Genomic DNA, 17724 nt, shown 5'->3' on the forward strand with positions numbered 1-17724 from the left:
GGTGTTGGTGGCACCTCAGCCTGGTGCCATCCTCCTCTGACCCAGTGAACAAGGGTGGGAGGCCCAGGAAGGTTAGTGAGGGCCTGAGGACCAGTGGGAAGTATCCAGCTGGAGCCAGATAAGTCGGGGCCTCTAGGGTCCTTCTGTGTCCATGACCTGTTAGATATCCTGGGGCTTGGAGGGGCTGAGCCTCTCAGGGTGCTCGTGGCTGCCTCTCTGAGGGGCAGCTGGGGGTGGCCAGGCCCCCTGGAAAGCCATCCGTGGAAGGCATGACAGAGACAGGCCACGGCGTGTGAGCACCTCTGTTGCACGAGGAGCAGCTAGGTGCAAGGGTGCATGGCCCTTTGCTGGAACCACGGCACAGAGGGTAACAGGGATGGGAGATGGGCCTCAGGCAGCGGCCTGGCTATGGCTCCACGGAGGCTTCCAGGGGCCGTCTCCGAGGGAGCCTCTGCCTTTCCAGGTGAGCAAGATCAGCCTGGTGGACCTGGCCGGGAGTGAGCGGGCCGACTCCACTGGAGCCAAGGGCACGCGCCTCAAGGTAGGGCTGGGCCTCCAGGCCCCTTGTGAACAGCAGGCTGCTGGGGAGGCCCAGGTGGGCTGGGCAGGAGCTCAAGGCCACACGGAAGAGCAGGTTCACTGAGGTGAACAAGGACCAAGGCCTGGCTGCACATTGTCTTCTGCAGGGCCCTCCTGGCCCTCACGTGACCCAGGAAGAATGCAGCCGGCCAGCGTCCCCATGGGAGCAGGAAGGGGCAGTTTCCATGTCCTGTACCTGTCTTTGGTCCCTGCTGTGCTCTGTGGCTGGAAAGGGTACTAGAGGTTGTACTAGGTGGGGACGTGCGTGCGTTGCTAGGACACCCATGGAGCCAAAGAGACACGCTGGGCAAATGGCATCCTCAGCTGGGGGGCTCTGACCAACTTCTTGTTTTGACATCCCCTACCCCTGGTGGCCCCAGAGGTCAGCAGTCCAGGCTGGCGCTCAAGCCCAGGCCACACCGGCTGGGCCCGGGGGACCAAACTGGAGTCAGAGGCTTCTGATGCTTCCTGACGTCAGGTACCTTTTCCACACAGGAGGGCGCCAACATCAACAAGTCCTTGACCACGCTGGGGAAGGTCATCTCTGCCCTGGCGGAAATGGTGAGCAGGCTTGGGCCTCTCAAGCCGGGTCGGTGGGATGAACTGAGGAGGTGGTTTCTTTGCTGTTGTTCTCTGAGGAAGAGGCTTGGGCCTGGCATGCCTGATCCCAGGAACCATCTCTGGCACGGTTGCTGGGGTGTACAGGAGAGCCAGAGATGGGGAGTGGCAGAGGGCTGCTGATGGAGTGGCAGTGTTTGTGCTCCCTGGAGCCTCAATTTTCCTACCTGTGAAATGGGGGTGTGTGTCTTCCTCACAGGCCCTTTTGAGGGTCAGCATGGGCCATGGTGAGCAGAGTGGTGGTCATCTCTGGCCTCATTGGCCCAATCCAGGCCATCCTGCGGGGCAGCCATAGTCCTCGGAGGGTGGGCTGGGCAAGGTGGGCCTGGAGGCAGGCGGCATCACCCATTGCCCAGACGCCAGGCTGCGGACAGGGGAGGGTAACACTCGGAAACTTCCGGGTGTCGGAGGATTGCTGGCTGACAGCAGCCTGAAAGCTCACACTGCCATCTGACTGCCTGCAGGACTAGTTCAGGGTGACCACCCATGGCTGGGCAGTGCATGGTGGATGCCTGGCACATGCCCGGGCCTCTGCCCACTCCTCTGTCCTTAGGAGCCAGCCTCTTCCCCTCACCATTCCCTGGGCCCAGCCTCACTCCAGGTCCTCAGACACTTTCTGTCCTTTTGTTTCAGGACTCTGGACCCAATAAGGTGAGTTTCCTCCTTTAATCCTGGGGAAGGGCCTGGAGGGCCCCCTTGGCCGAGGCTCCCACACGCGCCCCGGTGCTGAGCCTGCTCTTCACACCTGCGGCCCAGGGGACAGCGCGGTGCCTGTTTTCTCGGTGCAGGTGTGGGGGTGTGGTAGGGTAGACACGAAGACAGGAAAGGAGAAATCCACAGCTAAGGATCGGAATGGGTTCTGTGAAGGGAAAATGGTTATGAAAGTGACCGTAAGTGAGACAGTCCCAGTGGATGGCGGCCTCAAGCAGAGACCCGAGGAGCGGACAGGAGCAGCAGGCAGGGGAGCAGCAGGCAGCTCTCCCGTGTCATGGGAAGAGCCGATGTGACGTGCAGAGGTGTGAGAGGTTGGTGCCTGTGGGGAGCCCTGGAGGAGCTGAGAAGTAGAGGAAGTGTGCAAAAGGTGTGTGGAACTGTGTGAAGAGCAGTGTGGGTAGTGTGTGAAGAGGTGGGGAAGGGGGAGTTGTGTGAGAGGGACTTCGGGAGCTGTGAGACACTGTGATAGACCGGGGACACGCGTGAGGAAGCGTGGGGAAGCGTGGGGGAGTGTGTGGAGAGGGCGGGGAAGGGACGAGGTGAGAGGAATGTGGTGCCGGAGCAGTGTGAGCATGTGTGAGGAGGTGTGTGGGGGACGGGGCACGGGACGTGTGTGAAGAGCTGGGAGTCTGTCTGCGTGAGAGGAGCTGTGCTGACGACTGGAACCCCGCGGTGGACGAGGAAGTGTGCAGCGGTGACACCTAGGCTGGGAGCTCAGGGGGACGGGAGCAGACGCTTGGGGGGCCGTCTGCGAGCAGTGCCAGATGCAGGGAAGTGTGTGAAGAGCTTCGTGGGGGCTCCCTCAGAGCCTGGAGGGACAGTGACTTGTGAGGAGCTGCGGTCGTGAGGAAGGCCGTGACGGCAGGAGCTTGTGGAGCCGCGTCAGTGGCATCGGGAGCTGAATGTGGGCTTGAGCTGTGAGCAACGTGTGGTGCTGGGATGGTGCAGGCATTGTGCAGGGACGGTGAGAGCCGCCCGGGCAGCTGAGCAACCTGAGCGACCCCGTGGGGCCGTGGGGGGTGCGGCCGCATGAAGACGGCCGGACGCTGAGGAATGCAGAGGACGGCGCGGGGCCGTGTGGAGAGCACAGGGGCGCAGGGAGCATTCGGGGCCAGGGCAGGAGGAGCCACGTGGCAGCTGGTTGTGCAAGGGCGTGGGCGGCGGCGTAGCTCTGCGTGGGCCGTGAGATGCGCAGCGCGAGTGTCTGCGTGGAGCTGCGCGAAGTCACGTGGAGGACCGTGAGGGGTCGTGTGGAGCGCTGAGGAGAGGACGCGCTGGCGGCTGTGACAGATTGTGAAGAGCTGCGTAGGAAATGTGTGGGTTTTGTGAGGAAGTGCGAGGGGAGCCACGTGGGGATGTCTGGGGAAGCACGAGGAAGGGTGTGGGGAAGCGAGGAGCGCAGCCGGCGGTGGCCGGGGCGCCCGTGTGCAGCTTGAGCTGCATGGGGACTCCGAGGTGGGCCTGAGAGGGCTGCGCAGGGACTGGCGGTGATGTGGGAGACCTGCGTGGGGCCACGCGATCGCCCTGTGAGGGGCGGTGGAGCAGCTGCCTCCCGGCTCCGAGGCTTTGCAGGCTGCTTGAGGAGGGTACAGGAAGCCCGGGACGTGCAGGGGCCAGGACAGGCCGCAGGTGGTCCGGGCGCCTCGCCTGGCTCCCTGGCTGCTGGCGGTTTAACAGGGAGCGGAGGGTGGCGTTGAGCAGTGCTCACAGAGGCCAGTCTGATCTGGAAGGTGCCGGGTGTCGACAGGGAGTGAGGTGGCCTGCGGCAGACGGAAGGGGGAGTCAGTTGCAGTGGCTTGAGGTGGCGAGGCTGGGGAGGGGCAGTCACGCTTCTGGGGGCAGCAGGCAGGAGGAGAGGCGAGGAGGCAGTGGGGGAGCCAGGCCGTGTGCTGAACCCTTGCTGAAGGGGCTGTGTGTGTGCAGGGCTCTCACCATGGAAACAAGAACACGACAGAGAATCAACCTCAGAAACCAAATAATCAAAAAGCAAACTAGAAGGAGTTTTTCTCCTGCTAACCTCCAAGGGGGAAACAGAAAGCCCCCTCCATGCAGGGGCTGGGCGCCCGTAGCCCTGCTCGCAGAGAAGCCCGTGCGGCATCGCCGACCTCCCCCTTTGACGTGTCATGGGCTTCCTGGAGTTGGGGTTCCCTGTGAGCAGGAAGGGCTCCTGGGACCGCCCCAGAGAACAAGGGTGATGTGTCTGTGCCCAGGACAGCATGCCGTCCTCGAGGTGGCGCTGTGTGCCCTCCCCCTGGGCTCGGGCGGGGGCCGGTCTGCTGGCCACAGCAGTGCTCTGCTGCACAGGCATGCACAAACCAGAGTGACTGGCGTCCGCCGTGCATGGAGTCGGGCCGGCCCCGCGTGCATATCCGGGCTGCCGTTTCCTGGCATGGCCGGGGCTGCTGCTTGCCTTAGCAGGGACAGGGCCACAGAGCGAGCGGGCAGGAGGAGGCGCTCACGCCGAGGCAGCAGTGGGGACAGACGGCTAGGGAGGGGGTCCAGGGCGGGGGCAGGCAGATTCCTCGTGGAGGGGGAGAGGAGCTGGGGGTACGGGCAGAACGAGGGCCTGCGGCCCCGCACCCCTGGTGGGGCCTTTTCCTTTGGTGGAGAGGTGGTTGGTGGGTTAAAGGTGGGTGACAAGCCCAGCGTGGCCCCTCTGACAGCACCGGGGGCTTCGCTGGGCAGTGGCACCCACCCGCTGAGTTTGGTCCAGCTCTCAGATGTGGGAGGAAGTGCACAGGACTGGCTCGTCCCTAATTCCAACCCTGAATGGAGTGGCCAGTAGGTGGCACCCTGGAGTTCAGGGTTGGGGTCACTCTGAGGAAACAGCAGGTCTCGCCCTGCCCCTGCCCTGTCTCGACAGAACAAGAAAAAGAAGAAGACGGATTTCATCCCCTACAGAGACTCTGTGCTGACCTGGCTCCTCCGGGAAAACCTGGGTGAGGGCTCCAGAGCCCCCTTTTCCTGGGGTGCTGGTGGGATTCTGGGTGGAGCCCATCTTCCTGCCTGGGTACCCAGCAGCAGGGGCGCCCCGCACTTCTGCACAAGGCTGTTCACAGCACAGCCCTTCTGCAAGACTTGGGCAGAGGTGGGCAGCGACCTAAACAAAGCAAGTTGGGGGCCAGTATGGCTCGGGCCATCCACACCACCCTGGGCTCAGCCTTCCTGGGAGTGGTCGGGTAGCAACCAGACCACATGGCCCCCCTTCTTTGGTTCTCGTGGACCCCACAGTGAGGACCTGGGCCTCCATGGTCCGGAGAGCCCTGCTTGCCTGCTGGGTTGTTGAGGTGCCGTGTAAAGTCCCCTCCTCCTCGCCCGAGTCCTGAGCACGGGAAACATACAGGGAGGTGAGGCCTGCACCACGCCTCACGCCCACCTTGGGGCCCCCTCCCCCATGTCCTCAGGGTCCTCCCTGCAAAGTTTACTGCACAGAAACTGATGCACCGCTGAGTCCCAGGCTGAGCCCCTGGTGTTTCTGGCCCTCCTAGCTGCATGGCTGTACACCCTACAACCAGCCGGGCCAGCACCCACGTGGGCCTCATGGATTCAGGCTGCCAGGTTGGCACCCACCAAGAAAGGACAGTAGTGTCACAGGAGCATTGTCTCTTTTTTTCCCTGAGATGTGGCCTGGGGAGCAGGCCTCCCCCACAGGGCCAGGCCCTGGTTCACTCCCAGGGTGGAGACAGGGAGACCCCCACAGAACCCACCTTGAGACATGCATGACACTGCCAGGGCCTTCACACTGATACCTCAGGCCCTGTAGACACTCCCAGGGTGCTACTCCCAGGACATGGGCTCAAAGACATGGGTTCTGGAGGTGGAGCATGCAAGACCATCTGTCCCAACCTGGGGCAGGTAGGTGGCTCCTGAGGGCCTGGCGGGGTCAGTGGGGACCTCGTGGGGGCTGCCACCGCCTCCAGCGAGGAAGGAAGCTGTTGGTGTCCCTGCAGTGCAGCACCTAGTCAGGGAAGTTGATGTTAAAAACTGAAAAAGATGTTTCAGATGAGAGTGATGAATGTGTAGAGCAGCTCTTGTCTTGGAGGAAATTCCATGAAACCCTCCACAGTTTGCTGCTTTGCTGCAGGGAAAGGGTGGCTTCAGGTGTGAGAGGAGAAATGGGGGTGACAGAGCAGCAGGGGGCAGCCCCGATGTTGTCTGTACACCAGGTGGGCCTGTGACTCGTTTCCTCCCTGGGCTCAGAGTCCCCGTCTGGGAGAGCAGGTGGGATGGAGGTGGGAAGACCCAGGCCCAAGGCTGGGACCCTCTCCTGGATCCTGGTGGTCTTCCCACAGGTGGTAACTCAAGGACAGCGATGGTGGCAGCCCTGAGTCCTGCAGATATCAATTATGACGAGACCCTCAGCACACTGAGGTGCGTCCTTCAGGGTCCCTGCTTCCTACTCTGCAGGAAGGGACTTAACAGCTCTGGTGGGGCTGCCTCTTGGGGGTTCACCGAGACTGTGAGTCTGGAGGTGACTGTTCTGGGGCTCCTGGGCTTCACAGGCCACTCTGTCCTCACCACTCCTTGGGTGTGCTCTGGGACTGCAGGCAGCCCAGCGCCGCGCGGGACCAGGTGGAAGAGCTGTGCTGCTGGCCATGGGAGCCAGGGGCTTTCGGGGGTGAAGGGTCATGAGTCTGCCTCCACAGACCCTGGGTGGGGACGCAGAGGCGGCTTAGTGCTGGGCTTGGTGGGCTCTGGCTCCTGTGAGCGCGAACTCTGGTGCACATCCTGCGTTTGCTGACACCTGGGCCTCGGTCTCCTCAAGTGCACCAGTGAGGCAGGCCGGGGGAGGGGCACCCGAGATTCTCCCCAGATCAGTGGCCTCAGAGGCCATCCGAAGTGGCCCGCGGTGGGAGTAACTTCTCTTGGTGCCAGGCTGGGCTGAGCACCTGCCCAGGCTGAGTCCCAGGCAGGGCTCTGGGCATGTTGGGGCCCGGGCACAGACCTGCCCCTCAGCCCACACGCCCCTCGGCTGCCCAGGTATGCCGACCGGGCCAAGCAGATCCGCTGTAATGCCGTCATTAATGAGGACCCCAACAACAAGCTGATCCGAGAGCTGAAGGATGAGGTGACCCGGCTTCGGGACCTGCTGTACGCCCAGGGTCTTGGTGACATCACCGACAGTGAGTGTCTGTGCCCATCAGTGTCTTGGGCAGGGCCTCGTGGGGCATGGGATGTCACACCCTCTCTCCTGGGGCCCCGCCCACCAGCTGTGACCAGGCCTGGGGGAGGGCAGTGGAAGCCGCCAGGTCCCTGACCCTACCCCGCCCCTGTTTCTGGTGGGGGGAGGGTGTGCTTCCTCTGGGCGGGAGTTGGATCTTCTGGCTTGGCCTGGATGGAACTGCCTGGCCCAGGTTTGGAGGTGGCCCAGGCAGGCCCAGTGTGTCTTCCTGGGGCCTGTGGCAGTCGGGTGCTGGGAGATTGACGGGCCCCGTCCCCATGCTGAAGACCTCCACCACCTACCTGTGGCCGCCCGCCTGCCCACGGGCTGGGTGTGCAGACCCTCTGGACCCAAGCCTGCTCTTCTGTTTCTCTGTCTCTCTCCCCACGCCTACCCTCCCCGTAGCCAACACTGTGCCCGGAGGACCCAAATGTGTGTATTCCCCACCGCTGCTCTGCACGGCTTCCGCCTGGCTGCAGGGGCACAGGGCAGCGTGGGCGGGCGGGTCCTTTGCATCCTCCTCAGAGCTGCAGTGTGGGTGACCCCACTCTGGATCCATCCCTGTCCGTGTGGAAAGGGAGACAAAGGATGATGGGGTGCAGCTTGGCCTTTTGGGAGGCCGCAGTGGCTTAGGTCAGACCTTTGACCCTATGCACTGGGAGGCCCAGAAAGGTCAGAATGCTGGTGGCTGAGGGTGGTCCCACCCTGGCTGCTGGCTTAGGCTGCCTCTGCTGGCCGCCTTTCCACCTGCCCCCATGCCCAGGGCTGGTCTAGATGCTCTGGCAGTGCTGCTAAGTCGGGCCTGGCTCTGTGTTTCCCTGGGCTGGCTCCATGGGCTGAGTCCCCTTGGTCTCCCTGGTGCCAGGTGCTGCCCTATGCTGGCTGCTGCTCTTTCTGCTTCTGTGGGGAGGGACTGGGCACGCCACCTGGTGCCACTGCCCAACTCCCAGGCCCCTGCGGGGTTGAGCCCTGGGTGGTGGAGGACAGGGTGTGCCTCGCGGGTCTTCTGCTCCCCTCCTCCTCCATGTGATCTCTGGGCCAGTCTGCTTGGTGGGGCCTCATGGTTAGTGCAGCCCCGCCCCTCAGCTCGGAGAGGATGGGGAGGGCTGCGGGGCCTGGTGCTCTTGGGCTGGGGTGGCCCAGGATGGGGCAGGGCAGAGTGGAGCCCCCGGGGTGCAGTGGGCCATGGGGTGCTACTGCGGGGAGTGTGGGACAGCAAGGCCTTGCATGCGCTTGTCTTGGCCCTGGCGGGCTGCTGCTGAGCGTGATTTGCGTTTTTGGCCTTCTCTCAGCCCCACACCTGGCCCTTTCCCAACTGTGTCTCTTTTCTCTCCCTCCCACCTGTCTGTCCACCTCACCCGCCGTAGACATGTCCGACCTTGAGAACAATAACCGTAACCATGGTGAGGCCGCCCTGAGTCCAGCCCCTGACCCTCTCTCCACAGTGACCAACGCCCTGGTGGGCATGAGCCCCTCATCCTCGCTGTCCGCCCTGTCCAGCCGTGCGGCCTCCGTATCCAGCCTGCACGAGCGCATCTTGTTTGCCCCAGGCAGTGAGGAGGCCATTGAAAGGCTGAAGGTGAGGATCCGGCAGACCAAGGGTGCTGCGGGGGCGATGGGGGGCCGGCACTGAGGCAGGGTGACTGTAGGGAGGAGGGAGGGCCCCACTGGGGTGTCAGGCCGAGCCTTGTCCTTGCTGGGATGCAGTCGTCTGCACAGGCCTGAGCGATGCAGCTGGAGAAGTGTCCGGCCTGTGGCACCAGGGGAAGAGTGGCCTGTGCTCAACCACAGCAGTGCGTCCCGGCCAGGAAGGACGCAGGCAGTGCCGATGCTGGGACGCGTGGTCGACCTGGAGGGGCCGGCTGTGCTCCGAGCCCACAGTCTGGGGTGCCTGCTTCTCCTCCTCTCCTGATTGTCTTGCCTTGCCTGTCCTCGGGCGTCTGCAGGAGAGACCCACGTCCCTGGGCTTCACCTTGGTCTTTGTCTTGGCTCCCAGATGGGCCCAACGGTCTGCATCCTTTCCTGGCACCTGGGTCTCTGTCCCCACCTCACCCCACTGGGACCTCACTCTACTCCCTTCCACTCCAGGAGACAGAGAAGATCATTGCCGAGCTCAATGAAACCTGGGAGGAGAAGCTGCGGCGGACGGAAGCCATCCGGATGGAGAGGTGAGTGCGGGGAGGCTGGGGATAGCCAGGGAGTTCGCAGCCCAGGCAGGACGAGTCCGGGGGTGACTGTGTCCCTGCCCCGGGGCTGACCTGTCTCCTCTGACCCAGCACCCTGCCCTCCTGTGTGGCGCTGGCCCTGGGGCTGGGCATAGTTGCTCCCGGGGCAACTGTGTGCAGAGGTGTGGTCCCCCGGGAGCCGCAGCTGGCTGACCAGGCGGGAGGCTGCGAGTCAGCACTCACTGGTGCTCAGGCTGTGGTTGGGCAGTGCTGAGGGCAGTCCTGCAGCCCCGCTGACTCCGACTCTGTCCCCAGGGAGGCCCTGCTGGCTGAGATGGGCGTGGCCATGCGGGAGGATGGCGGTACCTTGGGTGTGTTCTCTCCCAAAAAGGTAGGAGCTGGGCCTGCGTCTGTGGTGCTGCCTTCACAGGGACAGGGACACTGCCCCTGGTGGCCATCAGAGGGGCTACCGGGAGGAGGGGCATGGAGCAGGGCTCTGGCCAGGCAGGGGGTGGCCTTCCTCCCTTGCAGCCAGCCTTCCCCAAGTAAGGGAGACTCAGCCACTGGTCCTTACAGTGGGCTGCCTGCTGGTTTTGGGACATCAGATGGGTCTTTTAGCTCTCTGAGGCGTGGACAGGTCCCCTGAGGCTGGGGAGGACTGGCAGGCCAGGCCCAGGCTGCGGATCTGAACTGTGTGGGTCTGGTCTCCTGGAGCTGTGACCCCCCATCGGCAAGGTGGGCTGGGCCTGGGTTGGGGCTGACTTCGCTCCCGGCTTTCTGGCTGGAGCAGGCCCGCGGACTGGTGAGGCCACTCCCTGGGTGGGCGCGTGCAGAGGTGCAGGTCCAAAGGCTCTTCCTGGGAGAGCTGTTCCTTTCCTGTCTCCTGTCGTCTCGGCCAGGCAGGGGAGGACATTTTCAGGAGGAGCTGGGCCTAGGGCTGTGGATGGCCTGGGGACTGGGAAGCGGTCAGGCGGGTGGGCAGCGCCAGCTCCTGCCCTCCCCAAGGGAGCTGACGCTCCTGTCCCCCCAGACGCCGCATCTCGTCAACCTGAATGAGGACCCACTGATGTCTGAGTGCCTTCTCTACTACATCAAGGACGGGATCACCAGGTGGGCAGGAAGCTTGTCCTCCAGGCCAGGCCCTGGGGTGGGAGTGGGGGAGGAGCCTTCTTCCTGCAACCCACTGTCTCACCGAGAGTCACTGAGCCTGCCCGCCAGGCGCTTCCGGAGCAAAGCCTTGCCTCTGGGCCACGGTCCCCTGAGTGTTTTCCAAGAGATCCCAGCCAGGCCCTGGGGGCGGTGCTGCTGACACTCTCCTCCCCCCAGGGTGGGCAGGGAGGACGCAGAGAGGCGGCAGGACATCGTCCTGAGCGGGCACTTCATCAAGGAGGAGCACTGTGTCTTCCGGAGTGACATGCGGGGCGGCAGCGAAGGTAGCCCAGCCACAGCCACACCCCTGGCCTGCCCCCTCCCCCAGCCAGCCGCTAGGCCTAGCTCTATGTGCTCTGGCCAGGACGTGAGAATGTGCGTGCATGCGTGCGTGCGTGCGTGTGTGTGAGAGTGCACGTGCGCGCATGCGCGTGTGTGACACTCGGGGGACGATAGTGCTTGGGGAGGGGTCCAGGGTTTCCTGCACCTCTGTGAAGCCTGTAGGGGTGAGAATAGGAAGCGTGTGTCCAGGAGCGGGTGGGGCGCCCTGGGCAGGACAGCAAGCCCTGAGGAGTGAGTGGGCCCTGGTTAGAGAGCTATTCTGGGACAACACCTTCCTGCTGGCTGTGGAGTGGCCATCTGTCCATCTTTCCACCTGCCACCTCCCTCCAGAAGGTGACACTGCCTTGCTCCCTGTGGACCTTGGCATTGCTGTGCTGTCACCATCCCATGGCCCTGAGCGCAGGAATTGCCTGGCAGGTGTCCAGCCAGCCTCTGGCCTGCAGATCTCTGACTCAGACCTACTGTCCACCTTGGCCACCTCAGAGTAGTGGCCCTCAGCAGCACTGGGACGGGTGTCTCCAGAATGCTCCTTTCTGTAGGCACCTTCACCACTCTTCTCACGTGTGTCTACCTGGAGTCCTGGATGGGGCTCTGGGCCCCAGCCCAGCCTAGCACAGCCTCTCTGCTCAACCTCTCAGGGTCATTTTCTTCCTATGTTACGTTGGGTGAGGCCCCCACCCTGACTCCTCCAAGGCCCAGACAGGGTCCTGCTAGTGGTCAGGCTGTGCGGCCAGCAGGAGTGGGGGAGCCCTGGAGGGACCCTGGGTCCAGGCAAGCTGAGCCCTGCAGTTACAACCCCTCACCGTCCCCCTCTGCTCTTCCCATAGCTGTGGTGACACTGGAGCCCTGCGAGGGCGCAGATACGTACGTCAACGGCAAAAAAGTGACCGAGCCCAGCATCCTGCGCTCAGGTACAGCAGGGTGTGCGGGGGCTGCAAGGTAGACGGGCATCAGGTGAGACTGCTGTACCTAGGCCCATTACCTCTTCTGCCTGTGAAGCCCCTTGGGGCATGGCCTGCTTCAGTGGCTCAGGGTGGCTGCCCCAGCAGGGTGGGGTCCGGGGAGCACAGGGAGCAGAAGCTGGGTCGAGCTGAGGCCTAGCAGACCAGTCCATGTGGCTTCATCCCCTGGCACCTCGGGGCCTGATGCACACCCCCAGGTGCACGGTGTGAAATCCCTGCTTAGGAAGGTCATGGAGGATGCATAGGAGGCTGTCCTGAGTGACCAGGAGTCCCTGTGCTGGGGTCTACGGGGACCAGGAGCAGTGGGGCACAGGCGGGGTGCAGCTGTTATCAATAGACCCAGAGACACAGAGCTGTGGGGCTAGGGGTGTCGCTATACAAATGCACACACAGAGAACCACAGGCTGTGAATATTGACACGGGTGCACAGATGCAGGATTATAGGCTGGCAAGTATTGGTCAGTAAACACACAGGTAAGATTATGTCAAGGAACTGGTTTACACGAATGTGAGGACTGCTGGTCAGGACTGAAGCCCTGGCAAGTGGCAGGCTGGAGTCTGTGGGCTGGAGAGGGCTCAGCTTGCAGGTTGAACGTTACCCACTGCTGTGAGCTGCTGCAGGTGTGGGCCACCTGGACAGCAGCCATGGCAAAGCTAGACCCGGTGGAATCATGAGGTGGTGTAGCCTGGCCGAGCTGGCAGGTAGAACTTCCTGCAGTATCAGCTGTGGCCAAGTGTGAGTTCTTGGCTGGGAACTGGCAGGACCCTCCCCCGCCCTGGGGGCAGGGAGGCAGGGAGGCAGGGAGGCAGGGAGGTGAAAACAGCTACCTGATTTCCAGCCTGTGGCCACCCCTGAAGGCCTTTGGCTTCTAGCAGGTGCTATCAGGATTGTCCTGCCTTTGCAGGACATTTTTGAGGAAGGACCTTGGAACCCCCTGAATCTGTGGGTCACCTTGTCGGCTCTGTGGGCCCCTTGGGCATAATCTGGGCTGAGCGACCTGGGCTTGGATTTTCCTCCTGGTGCCTGAGCCCAAGGACAGGGAGACCGGGGGCACGGACAGCCGTGTGTTGACCCCAGGCTGGGATGGGGGGCAGAGTGGAGGCTGAGCAAGCCAGAGGGTGGAGTGGGGTGGGGTGGGGGATGAAGCTGCCCAGGAAGCTGGGCAGGGTAGGGGGAGCGAACAGCAGCCGCTACCCTATGAGTCTGTCTGTCTCCAGGGTCATGCACACTGGTGGGCCCAAGGGGAGGGCAGGAGCTGGGTGGGAGGGCCAGACTTGAGACTGGCACCATGTAGTACCCCCACTGGATCTGGAGGGGAGCAATGGGGCAGGGTGGGCTCTGGCCAAGCAGTCCCTCAGAGCTGGTCGGAGGGCAGGTTCAGCCCTGGGTGCACAATGCCTGCACTGTGTACCTCTGGGGGAGGGAGGGTGGTGGAAGTGTGGGGTGCAGGGACAGACCTTGTTGGTCTGTGGGCACTGCTGCTGAGTTGGGGTGGTGAGGGGGTGGATTCAGGAGAGAATGTGCTGGCCCCAAGGTGGGAGTGCAGGGAGCTGGGGTGGAGGAAGCCCGTGCACCCCTGCACCCCTCTTCCCTCCTCCCAACCCTGGAGCTTCCTGGGACCCTCAGGACCCCAAACCTGGCCTTGCCTCCTTCCCAGGAAACCGCATTATCATGGGTAAGAGCCACGTGTTCCGGTTCAACCACCCGGAGCAGGCCCGGCAGGAGCGCGAGCGCACCCCCTGTGCAGAGACGCCTGCCGAGCCCGTGGACTGGGCCTTTGCACAGCGTGAGCTGCTGGAGAAGCAGGGCATCGACATGAAACAGGAGATGGAGCAGAGGTGAGCCCTGGGCTACCCGCCTACCATGTACCCAGCTCCCCCATCCCCCAGCCCCCGCGGCCTGGCCGTGCTCACCCGCTGTGGCCCACAGGCTCCAGGAGCTAGAGGACCAGTACCGCCGGGAACGTGAGGAGGCCACCTACCTGCTGGAGCAGCAGAGGCTGGTGAGGACACCTTGGTCAGCCTGGGCCCCGGCCGCTGGGACCCCGGCCGTACCTCGAGCTCTCCCCTGCCTGGCACCTGGCCGGCGGGTGAGGCCACCTGGATCTCCACGGCATATGTGACCCAGGCCTGGCCTCTCTGCAGGACTATGAGAGCAAGCTGGAGGCACTGCAGAAGCAGATGGAGTCCAGGTACTATCCGGAGGTGGCCGAGGAGGAAGAGGAGGAGCCGGAGGACGAAGGTAAAGGGCTTTTGGCTTTGGGAGCACTACAGGGAGGATTTGGAGGGCTGTGCTGCTGCAGGCTGCTGTGTATGCACACACACACACACACTCGTGTGCACACACACTCGCATGCACACATGCTGGCCTGCTGGGGGGCCGGGACTGTGGGGTGTTGGCCGGGGAGCACCCGTGAGACCCAGGACAAGTGTGCCGCGCTCTGCGGCCTCCCTCTGGGGTGGTAGGCAGAGGCTCTGTGAAAGGGAGGAGTGTCGTCCCCCCGTGCCCCGCCCCCTGCTGGCCTGGCGTGGTGTGGCCTGCAGTCGGCTGCACTGGGGCCTTCCCAGGGGGCAGCAGACCTTCTGCTCAGCAGATCTGTCCTGGTGCTTGCTCCCCCGCACTGACAGCAGTGGGTGTGACTCTGAGGCCCCACAAGAAACTCAGGCCTGGCGAGGGAGGGGTGTCCAGAGCCTCACGCTGGGTGGAACCCCGAGCCAGTGCTGCCACCTGGCCAGCCGTCCTCCTGCCAGCCTCGGCCTCTATGCTTATCTTCGAGCCCTGCTCAGTGGATGCAAGGTGGCCAACGTGGCCGTGAGGGTGGGTGTGGTGCCAGGGTTGTGGCTTCTCTCGGTGACCCGGTGGCCGCCCCCACAGTCCAGTGGACAGAGCGGGAGTGTGAGCTGGCGCTGTGGGCCTTCCGCAAATGGAAGTGGTACCAGTTCACATCGCTGCGGGACCTGCTGTGGGGCAATGCCATCTTCCTCAAGGAGGCCAATGCCATCAGTGTGGAGCTGAAGAAAAAGGTGAGGTCTGGGGGCATGTGGCTTCCTGCCAGAGACAGGGCCTCAGCCTGTCGGTGACAGGTGTGCTGCCTACAGCCAGGGCTTGGCACCGGGCCCCCACCTGACCTGGGAGGCCCTGGGACTGGCGGGGGTGGATGCCTGGCACTTTCTGCTCAGGGGAGGTGACCCAGCACCAGGCGGGGTACAGGTCCCCTCGCTGGCCAGTCAGAAGGCTTGGGGAGCTGTGAAGGGGCACATGGCCCAGGCCTCCAAGGGGTGGGAACAAAGCCTTTCCAAGGACCCAGCCCTGGCACCCACAGGGCTGATGAGGTCACCACCCATCACAGGTCCAGTTCCAGTTTGTCCTCCTCACGGACACCCTGTACTCCCCACTGCCACCGGATCTGCTGCCCCCAGAAGCCGCCAAAGAACGAGAGACACGCCCCTTCCCCCGCACCATCGTGGCCGTGGAGGTCCAGGACCAGAAGAATGGGGCCACCCACTACTGGACGCTGGAGAAGCTCAGGTGTGGCTGGTGGGCAGTGAGGTGGATGGACAAGGATGGCTGTGGGGCTTCTGGCACCGTGGACATGTGGGTGCCGCTGTTTCTGCCAATGGGGTTCCTGTCAATGAGAAGAAAAAAGTGGGCAGAGCCCATTGTTGCAGAATTGTACTCCCACCAGCAGGCGTGCAATGGTGGTGGACGCAGGAGCGCTTCGTGGTGTTTTCGTGTGGACAGAGGGGCCTGCTGAGAGTGCACTGCCGGGAGGGTTGGCGTAGGGCAGGGGGTGAGGCCTGGGGCTGGCTGGCATCCCCAGAGCAAGCTGCCACGGGCCTTTGTCACGGCAGAGGGCGCAGGAAGGGGCACCCACCCCATCCTGGCCTGTTCCTGTGCCCTGGGTGCTGCGGTGGCCAAAAGAGAACGGGGTTCACGAGCACCTGTAGGGAGCCCCACTGCTCCTGAGGTGTGAGAGCCCTTCCCACTGCCCACCCTGTGTGTGAGGACCCTGGGGCAGACTCCAGGAAGGACTCCGGAGCCCGGGGGCCAAAGCCAGGCTCTCCTCAGGGCCAGGGCTGGCCCAGCTGTCATCCTCCCTTGGCTGAGGGCAGAGGGCATGTTGGCTAGGCTTGGGGGTTTGGGCACCCTGCTGGTGTGCATGGCTGGGAACCAAGTGGGCTAGGCAGGCCCTTCCCCAGTCAGCAAGGCCCTGGAGATGTCAACAGCAGAGACTGGAAAGGCGAAAATACTGTTCACACACATACTCACACAGACCCTTTCTCGGCCAGTTCTCACACACTTTGGCAGATGTGCGTATCCATGCACACACACTCCTCCCAGTTTGGCTCCCCGAAGGACAGACAGCCACCTTGTGTCCAGCTTGTGAGGCCTTGCCAAACTCCGGCCCTCGGGGTGCGAGGATTGGACCCTTAGCAGCCTGGCCTTCCCTGGGGCTAAGATTGTAGGGGTGTTCTCACCGTCCACACCCATCCATGCTGCATGCTCAGGGCTCTGTGACGTGAGCGCTGTGTCTGGCTTCAGCTGGGTCCCGCCTCCTTCCTCCCTTCTTGTCCCAGCTGCAGTGGCAAAGCGCGTGACTGCCTGAGAGGGGGTCTCTGTTTGACTGGTCCGAGGGACTTGGAGGGGTTTCCGTCCAGCAGAGCCCCCGCCTGGGTGACTGGACAGAGCGGGCGGCATGGACACCGCCCAGAGGAGGAGGTGCGCAAGGTCGGGCTGTCCTGAGCCCCGCCACCCTTGTGCCCACAGGCAGCGCCTGGACCTGATGCGGGAGATGTACGACAGGGCCGCGGAGGTGCCCGCCAGCGTTGTTGAGGACTGTGACAACGTGGTGACCGGCGGGGACCCTTTCTACGACCGCTTTCCCTGGTTCCGACTGGTGGGCAGGTGGGCGCCTCCCCTTCCCTGGCAGAGAGAGAGGCAGTGGACTGTCTGACCGCCCTGGCCCCGAGCTGGGGGCGGCCCCAGGTGGCACCGGTCTTCCCCTCACTCCTCACCACACACCCACAGGCCCCTTCTCTTCCGGGGGCCTCGGGGGGTCTTGTCACTGCCACCCACACCCCTCGTGGGGCCGTATGTCCACGTGTGTGAATGTGTGGGGCTGTTCCAGGTCTCTGATGGCCTCGGGGTGGGAATGTGGAGACAGCCAGTCACCGAGCCTCAGAGGCTGTAGAGACCACCACCTAGTTCCCTGGGCTCTGGTCCGAGGTCTGTGCCAGCCCCAAGCCCACATGACTGTGGTGTTCTCAGACTTCAACGTGGCTAGGCTCTCGGGGCCCTCACACAGCCGTGGCTATGCCTGGCCAGGGCCACTGTTCTCAGTCACACTGGTGATTTCTAGAACCTTCTAGAACCTTCCAGCTGACCACATGGGTGTTTTTATTTTTTGCCAAACTTGGGGACAGAGCACTTTTTTGGTTCTCTGGTCTTTTAAAGCCGCATTCTTGACAGTGTGTGTCTGGTTTTGGTTGGAAAGAAGCCCCATCCCGCCCCGCCCCGCCCGCCCCGTCCCCCTGCGAGTAGCTGGTGTTAACTTCTCTCTGTCTTGTCGTACTAACCTCAGTTCAGTCATCTCTGGCTGCAACAGCTACCCTCTTCTCAACACATGCATGAGCGAGCGCATGGCTGCTCTCACCCCCTCCCCCACCTTCTCGAGCCCCGACTCCGACGCCACCGAGCCTGCCGAGGAGCAGAGCGTGGGGGAGGAGGAGGAGGAGGAGGAGGAGGAGGAGGAGGAGGAGGACCTGGAGGACGACGTCTTTCCGGAGCGCGCGCTGTGCAACGGCCGGGACCCGTTTTACGACCGGTCCCCCCTGTTCAGTGTAGTAGGAAGGTTGGTGAGGTCGAGGAGCGCATGCTGGGAAGGAACCAGCTCTTTTGCACGGGAGCACTGCTGTGGGCACCGTGGGCATCAGGGTGAGACTCTGGGCCCTCCTGGCCAGGCAGGCTGAGGGCCGGCCTCTCGCCAAAGCTGGGGAGCCTCTGAGGCTCCCCGAGTCCCCACCGCAGGGCAGA

At 63.4% G+C, this 17724-nt stretch overlaps 1 protein-coding gene across 11 annotated transcripts in view; it reads left to right on the forward strand.

Moving 5' to 3' along the window:
* Kif1a (kinesin family member 1A) overlaps positions 1-17724 on the forward strand; it is a 75972-nt gene that overhangs the window by 26320 nt on the left and 31928 nt on the right. For 4 of the 11 annotated variants that reach the window (XM_005411149.2, XM_013508118.1, XM_013508119.1 and 1 more), the window contains exons 8-27: positions 464-541; positions 1075-1140; positions 1831-1848; positions 4775-4850; positions 6204-6282; positions 6892-7034; positions 7478-7504; positions 8440-8651; positions 9161-9240; positions 9553-9628; positions 10268-10347; positions 10564-10670; positions 11556-11639; positions 13349-13529; positions 13621-13693; positions 13836-13932; positions 14566-14714; positions 15041-15219; positions 16459-16596; positions 17273-17542. In XM_005411149.2, the coding sequence (XP_005411206.1) occupies positions 464-541; positions 1075-1140; positions 1831-1848; positions 4775-4850; positions 6204-6282; positions 6892-7034; positions 7478-7504; positions 8440-8651; positions 9161-9240; positions 9553-9628; positions 10268-10347; positions 10564-10670; positions 11556-11639; positions 13349-13529; positions 13621-13693; positions 13836-13932; positions 14566-14714; positions 15041-15219; positions 16459-16596; positions 17273-17542 (2213 nt within the window). The remainder of the gene's footprint in view (positions 1-463; positions 542-1074; positions 1141-1830; positions 1849-4774; positions 4851-6203; positions 6283-6891; positions 7035-7477; positions 7505-8439; positions 8652-9160; positions 9241-9552; positions 9629-10267; positions 10348-10563; positions 10671-11555; positions 11640-13348; positions 13530-13620; positions 13694-13835; positions 13933-14565; positions 14715-15040; positions 15220-16458; positions 16597-17272; positions 17543-17724) is intronic. The other 7 variants (XM_013508122.1, XM_013508125.1, XM_013508124.1 and 4 more) reach the window with 5 other exon arrangements.

The sequence above is a fragment of the Chinchilla lanigera genome, unplaced genomic scaffold, assembly GCF_000276665.1.
Source record: "Chinchilla lanigera isolate Chin_1 unplaced genomic scaffold, ChiLan1.0 scaffold00141, whole genome shotgun sequence".
Taxonomy (NCBI): Eukaryota; Metazoa; Chordata; class Mammalia; order Rodentia; family Chinchillidae; genus Chinchilla; species Chinchilla lanigera.